We start from the raw sequence: 25458 nt of genomic DNA on the forward strand, positions 1-25458 counted from the left end.
ATCGCCTACTTATCTTAAAGTAAGATTATTACGAAAACAAATTAACTAAAACCAAAAACTTTTCAACTAAAAATCTACCAAAAATTAAGCTTGAATGATCAACAGTTTTGAATTGAACCTTCAAACTTCACTCTGCAATGAAGCCTGTGTGCTAGTAATAACGGCAGTAATCGAAGGAAAGGGACGTCCTTGCCCCTTTAGTTTTTTTTTCTCCTGCCAAGGTTTTAAAAAACACCTTTTTCGGTCATTTTATTGAAAAGGGCACTTTTTTTATTTGAAAAAAAATGGGGGAAACAACCGGAAGCGCACTTTAACGGAATGTGCTATCAAGTCAAATTTTTAAAAAGCGATTAGGCATAAATATAGGCTTTTAAATAAACTCTTAAACAGTTCTCTTTTTCTACAGTAGCCTTCTAGTTTCTGCTAGTCAGTAGGCAATTTATAAGGCCCTGTCTTCACTACGGCTTTTTCAGGTGAAGCCGGCCGAGTAAAAACAGCTTTTTATTCATAAAAAAACAAACGTTCCTCAAAAACATGCATTGTTTTGTAAAATATGGATAATGAACTTTACATTATAGACGGAAAGTTTTTCATAGCTGTCAAGGTTGTCTGCACTATTTTCTAGAGGCGTCTAATCTCCCTTAGATTGGTGATGATTAGAAATAATATTAAAAATAAGTTTTCAACTGAAACTAAGGAGTGATATTAAAACTTAAAACGAACAGAAATTATTCCGTATAAATAAAAAGATCATGATAGCGTTGTTTCTACATGAAATTTGAATCAAAAACGAGAAAAGATTAATTAAAAAAACAAAGTTTTTCCGAGGGAAGCAAAGAGCGAATTTGTAACTTAAAATGAATAAAAATTATTACTTCCCAGCCTATCTAATATATATCAATAAAACTAGTACGAATAAACCAACTAATCCTGTTTCCCTATGTTCCTATGATTATAGAAAACTAGCGCTTTACTGAAAACACAACATAATATAGGAGTTTTGGTACAGTAAAAGCAAACCAATTAAGGACACTTTTTACATAATAAAAGTATTATCAATCCCTTTTAAGGTAAATCAACAATCCATTTTATGATTGTTGCTTTATTTATTTTGTTTTTGGTTTAATTTGGTATCACTTCAGCACGGTGGCTCAGTTCAATGCCTGGCTCTCGTTTTGGTTCTCAAAAGGACATGTCGTGATTAGTTTGTAGACAAGTTCGAAGTTTAAAATATCAATCATAGCTTGAAATTCACTGTTGTATAGAGAGAAAAAACCGGATTTCCAGAGTTCCTATTATGTTTTATTTGATCTTCATTTCAAGTAATACTATATCATATTTCTTACAATTTAAGATTGTATATTAATCACTATTGGTATTATAGCTGGCGAGACTAAAATACTACCTGATAAATCAATCCAGTATTTCTGTATGCTGTTCAATGAGTTTGTGGTTATTAAAAAAATATTCGAATTTTACGCCTATGTTTTTAAGACAATTCTAATTGTATACTGGATGTTACTGATGCCACAACTGGTGTAAGAATATGAAAAGCTTTATAGATTAGTTTATTGTTGTCAGGCTACATACTCACTTTTGACTCCCAAATCAATATCCCTGTTTTTTATACTTGACATTTGTGTATTCAGTTAAGCGCTAGTTTTCTATAATCCTTGAAACATAGTTAGTTGGTTTATTTGTACTAGTTTTATTGATATATATTGAATAGGCTGTGAAGTAACAATTTTTTTTCGGTTTAAGTTTCAACTTGGCTTTTTACTTCCCTCGGAAAAACTTGTTTTTTTAAGTTAATTTTACAGAAGTGAATTAAAACCAAGAGAGATTAAATAAAAAAAAATTTATTCTTTCAACAAAAGTAAAGAGGGAAGTTATATATTGAGCAGAGCAAAAAAAAACTTCCACATATTATAATGAACAATGAAATAAAGGTTAAAAGAAACAGATATTCAACTTAAGTAAAAATAATGAAACCAATAATGAATTTATAATATACCGAAAAAAACTGATATTCAACTCAAAGTAAAAACAAACAGAAATTACTAGATATGTGACTGGGAAGTCGTCCCCTTGTGCCCAAATTAGAGTTAAAAAAAACAGATATTAAAATTAAAAGATGTTAGACTTAATACAAAAAGAAACCATTAATGAACTTATAATGTACCAAACATAAAACTGATATTCAACCCAAACTCACAACGAACAGAAATTACTAGATGTATGAGCTGGGAAGTTGTCCCCCTTGTATCCCAATTATAGCACAAGTGTCAGAAAGCAACATGTATTTTAAACATTTTCAAAGTGAAAGCAAAATAAAAAAAAAGATTTCTATCAAATAAAAGCTCAAGGTCGTATCTGGAGCGAAGGACCTACCAGGCTTCAGCCCCACCCACTCACCCAAAGGTTCGATTCTACTTATAAAAAAACAATAAAAATGCATATAAACAAAATTTGATATGTTTTGTAAAGTTTTTTTTGTAAGAGCCCCCTCCTCCGAACAATAATTACCCCCTCTCCCTAAAAAAATACTAGATATGGCCCTAAAAAAGTGAGCTGTTAAAAATGCATATTGTTTCCAACGAAATACAATTTAAAAATTTTTTGGTAAACATTGTTTAGTGCTAGGACGTAATTTTTCTTTGTTGTGTTGCTGTTAATATTATAACAACGTACATAGTATGTAACATATTATAACATTGTGTTAATTGTTAACAAAAATTCTTTTTTTGAAGTTCGGTTACTACTGGGCTGATTCACTCCTCACTTACAGTTCGTTACCACGGAACTGTTTGATTGCAGTATTTCTTCGGTTTTTTTAATTTTTTGACAAGTAGGCAAGTTCAAAGAAAATATCAAATAAACCCACAACTACTTCGATTTTAAAATTGTCCCTTACAAATCCAATGCTATACCGAGGGAAGCAAGTGGGTAAACTTGTCCTTGGACACAGAGTTTGTTCGGGCGTTATTTAGATATGCTTCATGAAAGGTAAAAAAGCTTATATTACCCCCTATATGCTGTAAGCCCTACCTAGACCTCTGGATGGTCCATATAAGCCTGGACTAAATCAATTTTCTTTCAGGAAAATTAGATTATAAATCTTAAAATTAGATTATAAATCTCAGAAATGGGTTAAAAACCTAACCCAACCTAGCCTAACCTGTCACCATCAAACCTTGCATAAAACTGGTAAGTTGACTGGCAACGCTGACTCAATCCAAGGAGAAATAAAGGTATTCCGGACATTCCTCAATTTTGGACATTCACGTTAACATATATACAGATCTGTTTATTTTCTTCAGTTGCCTTTTTCTTCTATATAGAAGCACCCATCATAAACAAGTAAAGACGCTAGATCATCTTTCTTACCCCCTAGGTCTTATATTACGCCCTAGACGCTGTAAGCCCTACCTACACCTCTGGATGGCCCATATAAGCCTGGACTAAATCAATTTCCTTCAGAAATAGACCACCAAATTTTGGTTCCAATCCACCGAAAGGTAAACCTGCACATAAAGGTGTAAATCGTGCGGGGGGTTAATACCCTCCTGAGATTTGTTACCGGCAAACCCTCGTAAAACTGAAAAGCAGTGCCCTAAAAAGTAAATAAGACAAAAAAACAATGAAGGGGACAAAAAAAACAATTTTGAGATCCCCCCAAGGAAGCCTCTAGACATCTCACAAAATCCCTGGGTTAGACTCGTATGCAAGCATGTTTTCGAGTGTCTAGACAGAAAGAAAATTTGCAGCAAGGACTTTGTGATTCCGAAAAGAGTATACAGAAAATAATGGCCAGAACTGATATAGGTATCCATGCAGAAGTTTTTTTTTCTTGGGGGGGGGGAGGGGCAATAATAAAAGTACCCTAAATAATAAAAATTCACAGAAATTTGGGACAATTTGGAAGTTTGGGGGAGGAGGCAAGATTCCCCCCCTGTATAAGTCCCAGAACTGACTATATTACGACATGTTTTGAAAAAAAGACAGTAGTTAAATAACAGGGAATATCAGATGATTCCAAAAATTGATAGGTATAACATGGATTTTCATGTTGCACATAAACCCAGATGTAATATGATACTAAATTTAACCTAGATTTGTAAACAACAAGTAGTATACAAGAACAGAAGATTACCTGGCAGTGTGGTCATTCATGTTATTTACAATGATATCTTGATAATCGGCGCCATCGCCTTGGAAATCTCCTTCAAGGGAATGTACGTGTGGAACAGGGTCTTGCTCGTTGGTGGCCAAGCTGCACCGGATTATGGCATGTGTCCCATGGAAGTTTTCCAGCTAAAAAGCATTAAATGTATAATTTCTAAGATATGCCACATACTGGGATTGTGATTGATTTTAACCGTGATTAACATTGATTTCTGCACAATTTTAGACTCCATAGAGAGTTTGGATAAAGTCTGTAACAACATAGTAGAGAGCAGGGGCGCAATTTGCTACAGGGCAGGGGTACAGGGGTAGGGCAGGGGTAGGGGGCACAACTGAAAAAAAAAATAGTTTGATATAATCCAAAGTTAAGCTAGATAACATGGTTCGTTAGAAGCCTGGGTAATCTTGCATTATATGGGCCTTTACAAGGAAACCAGTGACGAAAAACCTGTTTTTGACGGGTTAACCGCTATAGAGTAATACAATGATAGCGTGGTTTTCATTGCGTATACGATATTTAAACTGTTGTTTTTGGGGTTTAGGAGGGGGGAGGTTCCTAGGTTAGGTTACGTATTTAATATATGCTATGCTTTACCCCCTCCACCCCTAATGTGCAAATATATAGCCCAAATTTTTTTCTAAACTATTATATAGCCATCCTATTTTATTTCATTATCATTAACCAAACTTGACTTTTTAGAAAGGCCCATATAATGCAAGAGTACCGAAGCCTGCTATAGATCAATACACGGGAAAATACAATAACCAACAAGAGACCATCCTCGGAAATAAGCAAAGAAAAAAAAAATACAAAAGACATACAGGAAGATGAAATGATATTGGCAAACATGAGCTGGTTTTTGTTTTTATTTATTTATCCTTTAGCGAGATGAAAACTGCTTATCAATTTTCTCTCTTTTTTGACAGACTATCAGATAAAAATATAAAATCGATAATTTTACTTAAGTCAAAGGATGGCGATGCCAAATTTCTCCAAGTGTCAACCAAAGGGTTGGAGGTCACACTACTCCTGGAAAACACAAGATAAACGTGAGAAATAACTCGTCTTTTATCTTCAATACAATAGATGGAACAGACACGTAAAAAGTCACTCTAGAGCAATTTTTCATGCTAGAGCTACAGAAATAATAATAATCACAGTAATTTGCACAAATAGCTATAATAAACATATCACAAAGAAAACCATTACTTCTGAAGCGTTACAAAATAACTGTATGGGACAAACAAAAAATTATAGATTTAAATAAAAGAAAAATGAGAATGGAGAAGCTACAGGTCAATACCTCCCTCCCCCGACAGGGGTGTAATTCACCATGGGGCAGGGGGGTGCAACTTCCCCTCCAGACCCCAGTTTGCCACCCCAGCTAGAATCTAGTTTCCCAAAAAAAATCTTGTCAAAACTAAGATAAGCCTGCATTACAAGCAGTACAGAAACAGATCAGTTTTCTTTACTATATCTTTACCTTTATGGTATTATATGGCTCATTTTTAAGTTTTTACTGTCATTTTCACTTGATTTGGGAAAACTGGCTCCAACTTTACCCCCCCCCCCCCCCAGGATCTTGAGGAAATTAAGTCACTGCCCCTGAAAAAAAAAATATCGAAATTCTTACGATAAGTCCTAAATTGTCTTAAATGTTTCATATAATTCATCTATTTTCTGTAGTTACACCCCTCCAGGTAACTTCCCCCCCCTTCCGTCCTGAATAAAATCCCTACATATAAGGCTATATCCGGGGAGGGGGTTCGGGGTTGGACCCCCTGCCCCCCGAGATTTTTGTCCGACTCATAAAAATGTAACAAAAATGCAAATGAACAAATTTTTGATGTTTAAAAAAAGTAACACCACGAGCAAAAATCCTGAATACACCCCTGCTTACATACATGCCAAGTGTCAATTTCTGTTACGATGTTTATGTATTACAGTTGTAACCAAACACATTAATTAAGAAGTATTGTTAACTATATCCAGGTACCTGTTATCACTACCGACAGCACCACCCAAACAGTCCATGGCATCAAGTGATCCTCGGCAACATTAATCGAAATCATAAATTACTCCTAATGCAGATTATAAATGAGTAGGATACAATTTACTATATTTTAAAGTAACGTTTCAAGAGCTATAAGCATAAAAAAATTTGCATAATTTTACATAAGGACATAATTTTAAACAAGGAGAGGTGGATAGAGACTCCCTATAACAGATCCAATCTTAATGAAAATTCAACCATCATGCTGAACATCCCTGAGGACAGAATAACAGATATTCCATAACTATATCTATAAACGATAAAAAATTTCGTATTTTTTTAAGCACAGTTACAGATGGATGTGTTTCTTTTTTCTTTTCTTTCTTTCAGTGAGTGAGAAGTCTCATTCGAATGGAAAGTCTAAGCTTCTTTACATTTTTAAAGTTAAAAAAAAAATTGAATCGTATCAGTGCAAGGTGCAGTTTTCACCCATGTTGTGCCACAAAACAAAAAATGGGATACAACAAGGTCGAAATGCTACTCAGCAAAATTATGAGATAGCAATTAAGTTTGAAACCAACTGAACCTCCCACTTTTCCAGAACATTTAGACGCGGAGTGGCGTGTTAGGTCATAAACCCATACAATGACCAGATAAGATGAAGAATTAGTAGTAAAGAAAACAATATGAAAACTTTATTTGAATGGGTTGATATGTTTCAGACTTTTTCATTTATGCAGTTTTGCCTTTTAAGGGGACAGGGGGAGGGGTTGGTGGATCGCTCTATTGGGGAGTGGTACCAGAATTTTTAAAAGTACATTTTTACGCTCCATATTTTCCAAGTTTTTGCAAGAGGTGCTTCAAATTTATTTCGAAGATTGTAGGGGGGGGGGTGCACTATAATCCTAAACAGCATCAATGACTAATTCTAATTGTTGTTATGTTCCCTCAGGATTGTCTCTTCCATGTGTGTTGCTTAGCAAAAATCTAAACAGTAGTTTACTATTTATCCATTTAACAATTCGTCTCTTGTTGTTGTGAAGCTAAATTCGTTTTTCCAAGAAACGAAGGTGTGGGAGAAGGTTTTGGTGACCGAATCCCTCATCTTTCATGTAAATCTCAGTGTCAGAGTATATGTCTTAACATTGGAAGAAAACTTAACTGAATTTTTTAAAGGTTTACTACTTGGTAACCCCTACCGCTCCATATTTTCCAAGTTTTTGCAAGAGGTGCTTCAAATTTATTTCGAAGATTGTAGGGGGGGGGGGTGCACTATAATCCTAAACAGCATCAATGACTAATTCTAATTGTTGTTATGTTCCCTCAGGATTGTCTCTTCCATGTGTGTTGCTTAGCAAAAATCTAAACAGTAATTTACTATTTATCCATTTAACAATTCGTCAAAAATTCGTCAAAAAACTGGCTAGTTCCTCGATAAAAGTTTTTTTTTCAGTTGTATTATTTTCTTGACAAAGCAACAAAAATTGAAGTCAGCCACCAAACTGCCTCGGCGAGCAATATAGCTCCTGAGAGTACATCGGTTTTAGATTAGAGTTGCAGGACCAGATGTCTTTAGATTATTTTGTTCGTATCCTTGTCCCAAGAGTCAGCTATCATCAATAGAAGCCTTTCACCTCCCCCCCCCCCTCTTATGGTCAACAATTTTAAGACTTGAATTTTATGACCGATTATGTCAGCAAAAAAAAAAGGAATTGCTAATTCCTTACTCGCAAAAGCCTACAAAGGTTTGATCACGACTCAAAACGACCTGAACTTTGAAAAATGGGCAGTATAGCAGTGGCGTCAATTCATGAAAATTTAAGGAAGGGGTGAAAGGTATTTTCAAATTCTAGGAATAAGCCAAATTTATCGTTAGTTTATGAAAAGATAATACTTTAGAAACAAATTTGGGTTATATATTTGCAAATTGGGGGGGGGGGGGTAGCGGGTCTATATACAAAATGTGTTAGGGACAATTATGCTGAATATTATGAAGTAAGAATTGTTTTTTTAGTTAAATTACCCCAAAAAAAAAATTTTCAGAATCTAAGGGGAGCTAAAAATCTAGGAGGCAAATGCATGCCCCATTTCCCCAATTGTAGTCACTATAGTATACTCACTCCAACTTCTTCAAGCACGAGGATTTTTAAAAGTATTTATGGCTGCATTTTTGCTCTTCTCTACAATTTGAACTGTTGTCCACTTTTAAAAATTCTGCATAAATGGCGCAAGCCATTCGAGGCGAAAGGTTGCCACCGAGACATGAGAAGGTATGGAGTGGCGGGTGTGTCCAACGTAACACGGATTGGCTAAGCAAGGTCCCCGCGGATTGGACTACATATGGTCCGAGATGTATATCCAGTGGCGGGAGTGGGAGACAAGACTCTTAGGCTGTATCTACGATAACAGGTTTAAAGAAATTAAATGGTTTAAAGCAAATTCATGACAATTCTGTTCTTCTTGAAACGATGCCACTGAGACTCAAAATCCCAGGAATGGATTCCGTGGTTTCCCAGCTGAAGATGAGTGATTGGCTGAGAGTTACCGAAATAGCCAATTATTTGCATTCCCCTTGCTGAGTCTCAAATATGCAATTTGAAATAATTTGAAATCATGTGATACTCCCCTACCTAGGTCGTAATTCCGGGGATTTTTGAGGTGGATGATTGGATTTTTTGTGCGTGTGTTGAGTCTCTTGAAGGTGTGAATGCATTATGTTGAAAATGCTTTTCTTTTATGTATTTGTTTCATTTTTGTTTCTCCTATGTTTTTCCTGGCCATGGAGCCTTACGGGAGAGACATGTTGAAGTTTTTATGTAGTATTAGTGTAGTATAAGTTTTATATGTAGTATAAGTTTTTTATGTAAATTTATTGAAGAATAAATAAACTCGAATATCTGAACTCTTGCATTATACTAAAAAAACTAAACAATTATTCAAGGTCTTTTAAGAAGGATATAAGATTAAGACACATATTATAATTTACGGCAATATGTGACGATATATTTATCACTCCGAGTTTTGTAATGACTGAAATGGAAAAACCCTGCATTGTTATGCAATCTCCATGTTAACATTCAAAGTCCATTGACTTAGCTTAATAATGATTAAATATGACTATGACCCCCCCCCCTCCGTATTCAATATGACATCAAGCCCTCCTAAGATATTGCCCGTTCATTTGAAAATCATACCTAACACACGAAAGAAGTCAAGTTTGGTTAATGCTAATGAAATAAAATAGGATGAATTTATAATAGTTTAGAAACAAATTTGGGCTATATATTTGCACATTAGTGGGGTGGGGTGGGGGGGGGGGGTAAAGCATAGCATACATAACCTAACCTTAGTACCTTTTCCCTCCCCCCTAAACCCCAAAAAACAACAGTTTAAATATTGTAAATTCAATGAGAAACCACACTTTGCGATCAATTTAGATAGCAAATACCCGTTTGACGGGTCTCCATGTCTGCATTCCTTGCACAGTCTATAGCGCTATGTTAGGTATAATGCACCACTACCGAATATTAAAATAAATCTTCAAATCCGCTTTATCATTTTCTGCAATCAATCCATAATTTCAAAGCGAACATTTAGGCAAATTTATTTAGCCCTTCCCTCGAATCCTATTCAGGCGGAGGCTTAATTAAGGTAATAAGGCTAACTTACCAAATTAAAAGTTCCATTCAGTAAAATCTATAATTGACCAAACTGTAAATGTTGAAAAATATTCGAGTAACCTTTCTATTCATTATGTTTAGGACTGGTTTTTTGTAAACCGGTTGCAAAATAATCACGAAGTCATTGCTTCGTTACAAAAAGTACTCTAGCGTAAATAAATAAAAATGTAGACATTTAGCTTACGGAAGTAAAAACTTCTAGGCGTGTATATGTTACGTTCGCGGACACCTGGTAAAGAGGGACTCACGACCCATATTCAAGTACCAAGGAAAGTGAAAATCCTTTGGTTCTCAGTTTTATAGATTATGAGCAAGCGTTCAACTCTGTTGATAGAAGAGCTTTAGCGACGATATTATCCTTGTATGGCATACCAGACAAGACAAATACATTGAAGTGATTAGTGCTATGAATGAGAATAACACTGGGTACTTATATGTTATAGCGCCTACGTTAAGCTCTTCATCTAAGCAGAACCTGTTTCTCTGACCAATCCTAACGAAATATCTCCAAATATGATGAAAATATAATACTTTAGAGACAAATTTGGGTTATATGTTTGCACATTATGAGGGAGGGGGGGTAACTGTACCGGGTCTATATGCAAAATGTGTTAGGTACAATTATTCTGAATATTATAAAATAAGAATTGTTTTCTAACTTCACAATGTCCGTAATACTTTACCCCCCACCTCTAATGTGCGAATAAATAGCCCAAAATATATATTTCCCATCTATTCTGTCACTTGTTTTTGTTTGTCTCACGGTAAGCTGAAAGAAACTAACGAAGAAACCGGTTTTACAGCGCGTATATAAGCACCTAAGACTGCTGCAGTTAAGGTAGGAAATGAGGTTAACAGCTGGTTTCGTATTAAATCTGGAGTTAAGCAGGGTTGTGTTATATCCCTATTTATATGGATCATTTTGATTGACTTTGTCTTAAGGAGCACAGTAAAGGCAATGGGAGACCACAGAATCAAATGGGGAGAAAAACTATCCTTAACTAGGATTATGCTCGTGATTTCAGCATCCTAGATGAAAGTTTGAGCAAAATGAATGAACTTTTAGAGGTTTTGCGAGTTCAGGATGCAAGAATAGGTTTGAAAGTTAATGTTAAGAAGACTAAGTCGCTAAGGCTAGGAATAAGTCAAGGTGAAAAGGCGACGTCGGGCAACGAAAAGACTGATAAGGTATTATTAGTAAAGACGCTGGGAGCAGTAAAGATGTTAAAAGTAGAATAGCCAAGGCTCAGAATGTTTTTTCACAGTTGAAAATAGTTTGGAAGGATAGGAAGATACTTCTGCAAACCAAGATTAGAATATTGTGAATGAATAAATGAATGAAGTGATGACAGCGGTCAAATACGGTTCTGAAGCATGGACCCAGACAAATAAATGAAAAAGTTTGTGATACCTTGGATGTGAAGGAAGATTTGTTTTGTGAGGAGGAATTAGCGACATCACTAAAAAGACTAAAAAATAATAATGCTACTGGTGCTGAAAAGGTGGCAAACGGGATTATTGAATAGGGTGACCCTGAGGTTATAAGTAAGCTACTCAATATTATGAATATGATTTTTGGAAAAGGGGAAGTACCTAACGATTTTAAGAAAACTTTAATTAAGCCACTTTATAAGAAAGGTGATAAAAGTGAGTGTGGTAATTATCGAGGCCTTAGTCTGGTCTCTGTAGGTAGCAAATTAATTAGTAATATGATACATTTTAGACTGAGAGATACCGTAAACAAAGTTTTAAGAGGAGAACAGTGCGGTTTTCGAAACGGTTGAGGATGTGTCGACCTAATTTTCACTCTTAGGTTAACAATTGAGAAGCGCCTGAGTTTTCAAACACCTTTGGTCCTCAGTTGTAGAGATTATGAGCAAGCGTTCGATTCTGTTGATAGAAGAAATTTAGTAAAGGTTTTATCCTTGTCTGGTATACCAGACAAATACATTAAAGTTATTAGTGTTATGCACAAGAATAACGCTGCTGCAGTTAAGGAAAAGAGGTCAGCAGCTCGATCTGTATAGAATCAGAAATTAAGCATGGTTGTGCACTACCCCTCTTTTTATAGGTTATTTTGATAGAATTAGTCTTAAGGAGCACAGAAGAGGTAATGAGAGACTACGAAATCAAATGGGGATGAAAATGTCTCCCGAATTGATATTATGCTGACGAACTGAGTACTTAATGTAGAAGTGCGGTCCAATTGAAGGGACTTGTTGACGCTTTGCTAATTCAAGGTGCTAGAAGAAGTTTGAAAAATTAATGCTACAAATATCAGGCCATTGAATCTCGGACTGGGTGAAGGTGGAAAGGCGACGTCGGGTAACGAAAAGATTGATAAGGTATTATTAGTAAAGACACTGGGAGCAGTAAAGATGTTAAAAGTAGAATAGCCAAGGCTCAGAATGTTTTTTCACAGTTGAAAATAGTTTGGAAGGATAGGAAGATACTTCTACAAACCAAGATTAGAATATTGGAAGCTACAGTGAAGACAGCGGTCAAATATGGTTCTGAAGCATGGACGCTCCGAAAAGCGGATGAAGACTTGGTAGATGTTTTCTAGAAAAATTGCCTACGGATTGTTTTGGGTGCCCGACTGACTGACCGTATTACAAATATTAGGCTGTACGAAAAGTGTGGTTCAATTCCGATTTCCATGTCTATAATGAGAGAAAGGTTGAGATGACTTGGGCACTTTCCGTGGATGAAAGATGACAGACTGCCAAAGATTGTCCTTTTCGGTCACCTGTCTAGGACTAAACGGAAAGCAGGTCGTCCGCGGTTGGGGTGGGAGGATGTTACATAGAAAGATTTAAGGGAATAGAGAACTTCCTGGGAAGGTGTAAAGAGGGAGGCTTTGAATAGATTGAGCTGGAGGAGGAGCGTGCGACTTGGTGCTGCGGTGAGTTAACAGAAAATGAAAATGAAAACAGATTGTTTGAGTTGATTAGAAGGAAACTTACAAAACCGTAAGTGTACTAAACATTTAGGAACAAAGGGTGATTCAATTTGTACAAACAAAAAAGAAGAAAAAGACCTACTACGTACATTTATACAGTTTTTGGTAGAAGTGTTCGCAAAATAAAAAAAAAAAAACAAGAAACGTGAGTGAAAAATCATCAAAAAATAAGCTAAAAATAAACTGAACAAAACAGCTTAATAAGGTTTAGCTTTCCTTTGAAGTTTTAGTTGTCCTTGGGAAACAACTGATTGTTCATTTTTGACTTTTTAAGAAAGAAAAGTGTTGTCAAATTTAACAAATCAGTTTTGCTTATTTACTTTAAAAAAAAATAATATGTTCACATGCAGACTAGGGTCTGCGTTTGGGGGGTCGGGGTTGGGGGCAAATCACTCGATTCTTCCCGTGGTTTCCCCCAGATTACTCCAGGTACCCATTTAAAGGTGGGTCGACTCTGGCTGCGCTTCCAGAGTCACACCATTGACCGCCGTTCCAAATCAAATAGCCAACGACACCAGCATTCGAACCACCGAGGTCAGAATTTCAAGTCTGGAGCGCTAACTACTCGGCTTCTTCACTTACACAGTTTAAAATGACAACACTGACAAAAACATGAACGTTCCTTAAATTTTGAGACAACCCAATTATTTTAAAAACAATCTTAGAAAAGTAGCGGTTTTGAAACGGTTTTGAAGCGGTTTAGGTCCTATGAAAGGAAAATCCAGGGCGAAAAAAAGTGTTTTTATTTTGTTATTCTTGAGGTCTTAAGTCCAAATGAAAAATTAAAGAGCACTGGGGGATATATAGGCCAACTGAACATATTCTAGTTTTCACGCTGATCTATAATATTCAACTTGTACACAAATTAAAGTCACCAACAACGAGTAATTTGTGTTTGAATGCCAGCTACATTTTCCAAAATGAGAGGAGGGAGATATTCCAAAAATAACCGTATTTTCATAAAAAGCATACCACTCAACTTGTTGTGCCGTAGAACCTCCGGTTTGAAGTCGCAGCGTCCTCACTCCAATAATAACAAAACTAACAAAAATTGTTGTGCAAACAATAGCCCCCCCCCCCTCATTTTTTCCCTCTTTTCCCACGAGTGACCGTGTCACACCTTTAGTCGCAAAAAGGTTAACGGGATCTTATTGGATTTGTGCTTAGAGTCCAGTCCCCTCTTTAAGGACCGTAAGAGAACTGACCACAGAAAAAAATGTTACTCTTCGTCATCTTGAGCACTAAAACGGCGATTTTTCCTATAAAAGAGTCCAACTGACATTGGAGGAAATTCCAATACAGCTAATCCAATTAGAAGTATCAAAATGATTATAAGGTTCTTAATTACCAGTGACATTCTTCCGCGTAGTTGTTACATTCTTACCAGGGTAGCATTTTCAGTCAAGATGGTAGATACGGTGAAGATGTGAAATAGCAAAGGCCAGGCTGCTTTTTAAAGTTGAAAAAAGTTCGGAAGAATAAGTAGATTAGTCTGTAAACCAAGATCTGACTATTGGAAGGTAGGGTATTAACATTTGTCAAATATGGTCCTGAAACATGGCGGCTTTGAAAGACAGAGGAAGATCTGTTCAATGTTGTAGGTAGGAATTGTCTATGGATATTTTAGGTACCCGTGTGACTGACCGTAGGAAACAACAATCTGTACCAAATATGTGGTTCTATCCTATTTTCTCGGGCAACAACAAATCAACGGTTGAAATGGGTAGGAGACGTTTTACGGATGAAGGATAACACGTTGCCAAAGGTTGTTCTTTGCCAAAGGTTGTTCCATCCATTTACGAAAAAACAAAAAGCAGATCGATCCCGACTCGGGTGGGAAGAAGTTATATGAAAGGATTTAAAGGAAGTCGGAACTTCGTGGTAGGAGGTAAAGAGTGAAACTTCGAATAGCGGTAAAGGAGGACCGTGCGCGTCTGTTGGCCTTAGGTGGCTTGGTACTGCAGTGAGTTGTTCATTGAGTTGAATACTAGTGGTCCCAATACACCAAGAAGAGAAAGGCGAGCTTAATCCCCCACCCCTCAAATAAAGGAATATTTATACTATGGCACTTCAGTGGCGGAACAAGGATTTTTAAGGGGGACGCCAAATAGGTTGATCCGTTAAACTTGCGTTAGGAGCAAATTTATTTAACGCAAACTTGCGTTAATTAAGTAAATTACACTACTTTAGACTACGTTAGGGGGCGCGTCCCCCTCGCCCTCCTCCTAGATCCGCCACTGCGGTACTTTCATTTTTGGAATCACATAAGTAGTCTAGAGTCTACATTCGCATTTTTGATTCTACACTACAACAGTCACAAGGACGCCGCAAAGAACTTATGCCAAGAGATCATGGTTAACTTTCCAAGGAATGGTGTCTTTTCAAGGAATGATATCTTCATTAGAATGGACATGACTAAGTTATAGATGAATCAGACTATAAAGCAGAAAAACTAGACATGGGCTTTACTTTCAAAAGTGAAGTTTTGTATTCTCTTGCTGTTCCACAGGGAGGGGGGTGTCCCAACCCACGTCCCTCCTTGACAGCGCCCATGCAATTTATGTTAATCAATTAGATACCAATAGATATTCTGCTCTAGGAGAAAAACGTACAAATCCATTCCGAGTCTAAATGGTACTGTGAGTTCACATTCGGCTTTTTATATTTTGACTTTCACAACTGAATTCGAATGGAAAACAATTTTCAGCACAACAAGAAAGAGAAAACAAAAAGAACACAACAAGAACACAACAAGAAAAGAGCACAACAAGAAAGAGAAAACTGTTAGTGATTGTTGGAACTATGGCGGTACAACTATCATTTGAACAAACGTTATGATACAGCTTTGGGTATTTCATTGTTGAACTTGGCACAAAACTCCTAACAGAGGTCAAGAATGGATCTTAAGCACTAGCGACAACCAGATGAACCTCAGTATCTCTGAGAATTCACAACCTACAGGCGTATAAGCTTTGGAATAAGTTTAGTCTATGCATATAGGCTATGAATTAACACAGTTTTGGTCAATTTGAATCGAATTACGTATGGAATAGTTGGATCAGTGTTCCTTTGACATATTGATTTATGCTGATTTATTTAGTTATATTTACGATTTACTAAAAATGCTATGTATTCTGGGTCAGGAAATGTAATGTTATGTGTGTTTGGTAAAATTTCAGTTTCTTGCAGTGAACAAAGACGGATCTAGAGTAAAGCTTGGTGGGGGGGGGGGGGGTTAATGTCACAAGGCCCCCAATAATTGACCAAATTGACAAGTTTATTCAAAACAAAGGGTAAAAAAAGAAAATAGAACAAAATGAGGGCGCCAAAAAAACTTGGGGCAGTTTTTTCCGGACGCCGTAGTGTGAATTATTGCTATTTCATACTAAGAAGGGAACAATCCAAATAAATAATCACTCGAGATCAGAAACGAGTCTATCAAATACAAATTATATTCAAATTCCTTTTCCTCCCTCTGTACAGGGGCGGATCTAGAGCAAGAGCAAAATCTTTGGGGAGGCCTAATGTGACAAGGGCGCCAATGAGCAAAATCTGGGGGCTAAGGCAATGTGACAAACATGCCAATAATTGACCAAATGGAAAAATTAATTCTAGAAAAAGTGAAAAAAGAAAAAAAAACGGAGAAAGAGGACGCTAAAAAACAATGGGGGCCCCCCACGCCCCCTTGGATCCGCCAGTTCCTCCGTAAGGTCAGACTTAAATCCTGGGTGAATCATTTTGTATGGAATAAGATGCCTGAGTCAGCTCCGAGGTCATCCAAAAAAGTGTTTAAAAATGTTCGGTGCCTTACACGTTATTTTTTTCTCTTATTTGTATTGGATTGATTTAAGTCCAATTTATTAAATCTAATTGATTTTTTCCTTCTTTTCAATTATTTTTCTTTTTGCTCGGTGATGTTATAGTCATTAGAATTTCTTTTTTATCTAGTACATTTTACACATAAAAATTTTCTTTGACCCCTCTACTTTTCAATTCATAATTAAATAAAATAGAAATTAGACCCCTTTTAAAATTTGTTCCTTTCATTTTATTGTAATCGAAAACATTTTTTTTTTTAAAGGGATAAGAATTGAAGGAACTAAATTCGCTGCTCTTATTTTAGAACTATCTGTTGAACTTTACGACAAAAAGTCGACGACCTGAACTGCTTCTCATAAAAAGAATGAAAATTGGGGCCTAGAAACCTAGTTTTGAAGCTTCAAATACACCCTACCCCCCCCCCACACGCATATACATGAATTAATTGTACTTCCCCTTCAAAATATTATGTTGAGCTATGCATATCCGGGTAAAATATTATGTAAAACAATACATTAAAATATTTAAGGCAAAAGTAAGAAAAAAATTACATGGCATAAACCGTTAATATTACAAAGCAGAAGGTCATAAATCAAGGTCTAGTTTTTTTTTAAGATTTACACGACAAAATAAAATGAATGATAGTTGCCTAGAAAAAGCATTCCCCTACCCCTCTTCTTGCTGCAAATAATATTTAAATCCCTATATTTATCTCGTATTATCAAACATTTTTTCTACTAGGACTAAGCGGGATAGAAATTAAAGAGTTATAAGTTTTGAAGCTTCAATAACCTCCTTCCCCCCTCATTTTTTTAACTTTCTTGTCAAAAGATTATAAAGACTTATGCATCTCTCGGTAAAACTTTATGTAAAGTTATGCACTAAAATATATAAAGCAAAAGTAAAAAAAAAACTGCATTGCATAAATCGTGATTAAGTATTCCACTTGCCCGTATGATAGTGGGGTTTCTGTTTGCAGAAATATCACTAATTACAGGGGCGGATCTTGAGCAAAATCTTGGGGAGGGGGAGTGTGACAAGAGTGCCAATAATTGACCAAATTGGTGCCAGAAAAATCTTGGGGGGCCATCCCTGGATCTGCCAGTGACTATATAGAAGGTAGAAGATTAAAGTCTAGTTTTTTTTTCAAGTTTTACGCTACAGAATAGAATGAATTATAGTTGTATGCGCTATTTGTTAGGGGGGCTACAATCCCCTGCCCTTCTCCTTGCGACAAAAACTGTAACTTACTTGATTTATCCTCATATCTAAAAAAAAAATTTCTACTAGGGACCAAGTACGATAAAAATTGAAGGGTCATAAGTCACTTGCTTCTTCATAAGGCAAATTACGTGGGTTTTAGTTTGAAAGTCTAGGAGAATAGAATTGAAAAAGAGATGTTTCGTTCAAGTCGAGTAAATGTTTAGGAAGTCTTGGTCTTCCAAGCTTTTTGGAAGTTTTTCCAAAGTTTGATCTTCCAAGCTTTTTAGTTTTTCCCTGTGCTTCTGCATAGTAACCAAGTCAATGCCTCTTTTATTACGCTTCTTTACCATCTTTCACAAAGCAATTTTGTGAACTAGCAAGACCAAGTTCTTCTTTAATTGCCTTTCTCGTCTTTCAAACTCTTTGACCGCAACCTAATTTGACGGAGCATTCCTATTTGCATAATATGTTGAAACATTCACTTATGATGCCAGCCGATATAAGTCGAAACCCTGACCGTTTATCACCTGAAGACCGGTATTTATGCCCGCCTTTTGAAAGTAAAATATGCAACAGTTCAGGAGTTTCTAATAAAAAACTGATGGTAACAACTTTTAGTAGAAACAAATAAACTGATGAAAATGTCTTTTTGAATTAATTAGGAAAAAAACTTAATAGTCAATTTGTTTCTTTCAAAATCCTCTGCAAGTCCGTGTTAATTTTATTAAACTTGTATGTACCGTTCTTTTAGACGAGTTGAAATGGAATTTGCACGAAAAAGCCTAATTCAGGAAGCCCAGTAAAAAAAAAATAAAAAAAAATAGTAAACTCAGATTATGTTGCTAGATTAGGGGAACAGATAGAAACCAAAATTGTTGCCTTTATGCGTCTGTTGTCGCCGGACAAGCTAAATATTTAACATGGAAGAGATAGCCGGGAATTTTTCCGACCGTTCCCCCTTAATTGATATGCACTCTTTTCCCTGAGTTACATGCCAACCGGCCTCAGTAGAAAATAGCACCGTATTATGATTAACTTATACTTAAATAATAATGAATAAATCTTACCTATCTTATGGACCTAATGAATCGTACTTACCTGTACTGTCGGGTATGTTTTCTTCGTTTTGTCCTGATTTTCGCCCATTAATGACCCGTGCGTCCCCGTCATTTCAGACTTGTATCTAAACCGAAATCGAGATTGAGGCTGCTCTACGATGACTAGGAAGGGGAAAGACGACTCTGTAATAGGATATAGATATGATAAATAGGTTTTGAAGGTTCCAAAATATCAAAACGGTATTGTTCTATTAGCTGGAACCCACACAAGATAGATAATAAAAGACGGTAGTCAAACAGGTTGTTCCAACGGAGAATTTGATTGCAAAAAGTGGTTTCTCCCTGTGTTTACAATATTTAAACTTTAGTTTTTTGGGGTTTTGGGAGAAAGGGTACCTTGGTTAGGTTAGCTTGCGTATTTAATATACGCTATGATTTACCCCCCCCCCCCTAATCTGCAAATATATAGCCGAAATTTGTTTCTAAACTATTACATTTTCATCCTATTTTATTTTGTTTCATTAGCATTACCCTATTTCAGTTCTTACGTGGGTTTTAGCTATTAGAACAGTGCCATCAAAACTACTAAATCGGAATATAAAGCCTTTGGAATTACCAAAATAGATGGTGGATGAATTATTAAAATTAAATTACCAAACCCGAAGCTTTCTGGCAAGTTACCAAAAACAGAATAGTGGATGTGAGAAAAATAGATCTTTTTGTATCATAAAGCCTTTTAAATTACTGAAACTGATTGAAGTAGACTAGTATCTAAATCAAAATCAAGACTGAGGGTGCTTTAAGAAGATTAAGAAGGGAAAAGACGATTATATAGTAGGAAATTGATGCAGGAAATAGGGTTTCAAGGCTACAAAATATTGCAAAAAAATCAATAGTCATTTACCGAATCGCAAAATAACGCCTTTATGTTGACACAATTTTTCGATCTCGTCCTGCTACAACGAGTTTCGTGGAGACTGAAGAATCTGCTTTGTATTGCGTTCAGAATAGACTTACATTTAAATCGAAATCATGACCGAGGAAACTCTGATGAATATAAAGGGGAAAGAAAACATTGTAATTGGATATTAATAGGATTAATCTAAAAAAAAAGTTTTTCCAAGGGAAGTAAAGAGCGAAGTTGAAACTTAAAACAGACAAAAATTATTGCTCCACAGCTTATCTAATATATAAATCAATCAAACTAGTACAAATAAACCAACTAATTATGTTTCCCTGTGTTTCTAGGAGTATAAAAAACTAGTGCTTTACTGAAAACACAAAAATCAAGTCTTAAAAACAGGAATTTGGGAGTGAAAAGTGAGTATGAAGCCTGACAACAATAAACTAATCTATAAAGCTTTTCATAGTCTTACACCAGTTGTGACATCAGTAACTTTCCACATACAGTTAAAATTAGGTATCTTAAAAACAAAAGCGTAGAATTAAATATTTTTTAATACCCGCGATGTAATTGAATAGCAGACAAATTATTGGATTGATTTATCAGGTAGCATTTTGGAATAATATTCAATATATAAGCTATAAGCTATAATATCAATAGTGATTAATAAACAATCTTCAAATGTAAGAAAAATGCTTTAGTATTACTTGAAATGAAGATCAAATAAGACAATGTGAATTCTGAAAATATGGTTATGTGTCTCTATACAACAGTGAATTTCAAGCTATGGTACAAATTCTAAAGTTAGTCTATAGTCCTAATCCTAGTGCACTTTCTGTTTTTCCACCCATTTTCTTCAAATGAAAAAAGTGCCTTTTTCAATGAAATAACCAAAAAAAAGGTGTTTTTCAAAACCTAGGCAGGCAACAGTTTTGATCATCAAAAGTGTTGATCATTCAAGCTTAATTTACGGTAGATTTTTAGTTGAAAAGTTTTCAGTTTTAGTTAATTTGTTTTCCCAATAATCTTTTACTTTTAAGATGAGTAGAAGATTTATGAAACGTACACAGGGGATTTGGAAGGGGGAGTATATGTGAGGGGTTCTTATGAACCTCCAGTTAAAGGCTTTGGACCATAATTGTTGCAATGGTATCGTCTTATGCTTCCAAACTCTTCCACTTAAGAAGTGGCAACAAAAGTGCCGTTTTTAGTGCTATATGACAACTATAGATAGTAAAATTGATAAACATTATCGCGTAGATATGAGTAATAGCTGTAAAATGAGTCTTCCCGGGATATGCTTGGGAAAATGAGTGCATCACATTTGCAAAAATAGTGGATTACCTAAAAAGTAATGATAAGAATGGACAAACCATGATTGAAAAAAAATCCAAGGACGAATCAAATCTAATTTGAAGTCCAGCGCTATACTAAGATACCCAAGTCCCCAATCATCTAATCTAGTTTACTGGCCATAGCGTGACCTGAATTCCATTTCTTATTCAAGAGGCCTAGACAATGAAAATGCGGAAGCTGTTCTTGCGAACCTCGAACTAAAGGTTTCGGACCCTAATTGTTGCCAACTTGCCGTTTTACGCTTTCTAGGTTTTTCACTTAAGAAGTGGTACCAAAAGTGTTGTTTTCAGTGCTATATCTCACTTACGAATTGTAGAATTGATAAAAGACAATAGATATGAGCAAACGTTTTCAAATGAGCCATTAAACATCACTCTAAGAAGTTCTGGTAGCCACTAGCCCCAGCTTTTCCACTTCAGAAATGGCACAAAAAGTGTCGTTTTTAGTACCATTTGAAAATTGCAAATGGGGGAATTTATAGGAAGAACGTAAATATTAGCAATATTTTATATATGAGCTATCAAAAATCTAGCTACGAAGTTCTGGTTGTTCGCTAGCCCCACCCCTTGAGAAATGGCATAAAGTGCCTTTTTTGTGCCATATGGTACTTGCGGATCGTGTAATTTATATAAACCACGTATATATGAGAAATAGCTTTTGAATGAGCTCTTAAACATCTCTCTGTAATGTTCTAGTAACCCGCTAGGCCTGGAAAAAAAGAAGAAAAAAAGACCGTTTTAAAGTTTTTTAGCTTTTAGTCACTATGGGCTGTGGTTCGCTCTTTACTAGGTTGCAGCTGACAACCATGCTTCAACCATGACAAAGAGTTCATTGCCAATTCTCCGGAGAAACTAGTTCATATTGAAATCTGTGAAATCTAATAGATGGCAGAATTCGTAAAAACCTAGTGAATATAAGCAATACTTATAATGAATCCATTAAACATCTATCTACGATGGTGTAGTAGCCTGCTAATGATTCAGTAGCTTACTGGTTAGCCGACGATCTATAAAACTTACTAAGGGGTTGGGAGGGGGAGGGTGCAGTAAGGGTTCTTGTGAACCTATATTTAAGTGTTCCGGAACATGAGTATGACATTTGTGCCTATATGAAACTTTAAAGCTGTTCTACTTATGAAGAGGCACCAAAAGTATGGTTTTCAGTGCTATATTACACTTGCAACTGGAAAACTTGATAAAAAAAAAAGTACGTTGATATGAGCAATAGCTTCCAAATGAGCCATTAAACATAACTCTTAATAAGTTCAGCTAGCCTAATAGCCTCTGCTTTTTTACTTGAGACATGACACAAATGTGCCGTTTTTAATTCCATTTGGAAATTTTAGATGGTGGAATTTAGGCCTATAGAAAGAACGTAAATATGAGCAATATCTTTTATATGAGCTATAAAAAATCTGTCTACGATGTTCTGGTAGCCTGCTCGCGCCACCACTTGAGAAATGGCAGAGTGTCATTCTAGTGACATGTGGCACTTGCAGATGGCGGAGTTTATAAAAAGCACGTAGATATAAGAAATAGCTTTTGAATGAGCTATTAAGCATCTCTCTATGATGTTCTGGTGACCCACTAGGCACGGAGAAAAAAAAAAAACAGAAAAAAAGGGAGACACACCGATGCAAAAAAGCGATTTTCCTTGTTGTTCAAGGAGGACTGTAATTTCCCTCTATAGAGTTTTCGACAATTTTCATTCCAATGCTGCACTTTTCATTTTGATCTGACACCATTTTGGAGGGGTTTCAGGCGTTTTTTCGAAATCACCATAAATTTATTTTTGCAAAGAACTTTTACTTTTAAGACAAACCGAAATAATAGTTAATAATAATAATAATAAATAATAATAATATATAATAATATAATAGTATGTAATAATAATATAATAATATAATAATATAATATAATAATATAATACATAATAATATATTATGTATAATATAATATATATAATATAATAATATAATATAATAATATATATAATATAATAATATAATGTAATATATATATATATAATAATATAATATAATAATAATATATAATAATAATAAATTATTTATAACCCACTGCACAAAAAGTGTGAAAAATAGTGGAGTAAAGAGAAAAGGGAAAGAAAAATAAACACAGCAATTAAAGTAAGATAAACAAATAAAAAGAAAACTCATCGAAACATACGAATGAGACCATGGTGAGGGGACAGTTTTTCATAGACATTTGCAGACAGTTTTAAATGTAAATCACGAAGTTTTTCATTTATATAAAGTGTGTTATACTTTTTGATAATACGGTGATTACGAAATTACAACGGAAGATACAACAAAAATTTTCAAAACCGATAATAGTCTTTCCTTAATTTAGATAGGTCATTCTTCCTATACAAAATGTAAATACCTGAAATAGCATGGTCACAGAAAGGAGAATACAGCGAAACTAAAGCTTTGCGATTGCATTTCGACCGATTTCCAACAATCTTGGAATAGCCACATCTAATCTTGGTACATGCGTCCCTAACACCTGACTAGCTAAAACAAAACATATTATTACACAGAGTAATACCAAGCCAACATAGGCTATCAACTAAACGTATAGAAGCATAATTTCAATTCAAAGGAGATTTCATAGCATTGCCGTTGAAACAAAGATACTCGCACTTTTCAAAATTAAAATTAAGTCCAATATCTAAACATTCTTTTCTCCCATTATCCACCATTTTAGACAAAGAGAATTTACTCCTACTAATAGTTAGGATGTCATCCGCGTAAGCAATATACGATACATCAGAAAAACAAAGAAAGCAAGTAGGCTATCAGCTATCTTAGAGAGCACTATAGCAGTACAAAGTTTAAAAACATTAGGGGATAACCCGCCTCCTTGGCGTACTCCGCATCGAACACAGACATCCTCTTGGACATTAACCCCGTTCATGGACATTAACCCAGCTGCCATTCGTTAATCAGTCTCAGATGGCAATTTTTCTCAGTTGGCAATTTTTTTCAAAACGCTTTTTTTTAACTTTTAGTTATTATGGGTTGTGGTTTGCTGTTTACTAGGTTGTAGCTAGCGCTTTAATAATGATACCAAAGAGTCGTAAATGATATTGAATGTACGATCTAACCAAAACGGTTTCAGAGCCACAAAGACAAATGACAGGTGACAGAATGCATTTGGTTTTTGTAATCTAACCAATATATTTGCACATTGAGGGGGTGGGGGTAAGGTTAAATTGAATTAGGTTTTTAACCCCTTTCTGAGATTTATTTTACCCCCCCCCCTTAATGTGCTAATACTTAGCCCAAGTTATATTGGTATAAAAACTAAAGTATTAGATTTTTGCCCTATTGGGGTATCTTCATTATGATTAACCTAACAGTCCTTCTTGAGTTCGTTCGCTTAATACACAAGTACCAGTAACTTTTCTTTCAAGAGGGCATAGACTAATGCTACCAATTTTATGTGTGTTTTTAAGTTAATTGCTGATGGTAGAATTTATAGGAAGGGCGTTGAAAGAGCGTAGTTGACATGGGACAGGGGAGACAACCGCCCCCTCCAAACTAAAATTTGCGCCCCCAGAATTAATTTTGCCCCCCGTTAGAAATTTCATGTCTGCAAAAAAAAACTTTTCAAAACTGGGATGAGCCTGTATAACTCAGGAATCCTGACTCTCAGTTCAGTTATCTTTAGTATATCTTTGTTTTCATGGTAATATATGGCTCATTTTTTCATTTTCACTTGATTTGGAAAAATTACGCCACTCACGTAGATATGAGCAATATCTTTTATATGAGCTATTAAACATCTGTCTAGACACATTCGATACCAATACACCCAATAACAATACTCTCACGCCAATACGCGTGATATAATTACGCCCGATACCGATACAGTGGGCAGCCCTTTCTCCAGGGAGTATGGAGGGTCGTATAATCACCAAAACCACAGATATTTGACCTTTGGAATATGTTGAACATAATAATTATCTCAAAATTGTGATTGGATGACTTTGGGGGGAAGGAAACTTCAGGGAGGGAAGGGGGACTAGTTGCCCGCCAATATTTTTGGTCACTTCAAAAGGACACTAGCATGGGCACCCATATGGGGGGGCAGGGGGGCTCCCGCCCCCCCCTGGCTGAATAATGTTGCCTTATTTTTATATTTTTTTCTGAGATTTCTATTATATAGTATTAAAAGTGCCAATTACACGAGGTTTGCCCCCCCCCCTGGAATTCAGCTTATGGGCGCCCATGGACACTAGCAAATTTAATTTCCCTTCGAATGAGCTATTATAC

The 25458-nt window shown here is 35.7% G+C and overlaps 1 protein-coding gene across 1 annotated transcript in view; it reads right to left on the reverse strand.

The window, feature by feature from the left end:
• The window catches only part of LOC148939856 (nuclear factor NF-kappa-B p105 subunit-like), a 176674-nt gene that overhangs the window by 127835 nt on the left and 23381 nt on the right, over positions 1-25458 (reverse strand). The window contains exons 2-3 of the mRNA XM_089105862.1: positions 18942-19084; positions 4154-4314 (exon numbers count right to left, since the gene is read on the reverse strand). Coding sequence (XP_088961988.1) covers positions 4154-4314; positions 18942-19084 — 304 coding nt within the window. The remainder of the gene's footprint in view (positions 1-4153; positions 4315-18941; positions 19085-25458) is intronic.

Source organism: Artemia sp. Qi Xiang Cuo, chromosome 20 (assembly GCF_049724085.1).
Source record: "Artemia sp. Qi Xiang Cuo chromosome 20, ASM4972408v1, whole genome shotgun sequence".
NCBI classification, from domain to species: Eukaryota; Metazoa; Arthropoda; class Branchiopoda; order Anostraca; family Artemiidae; genus Artemia; species Artemia sp. Qi Xiang Cuo.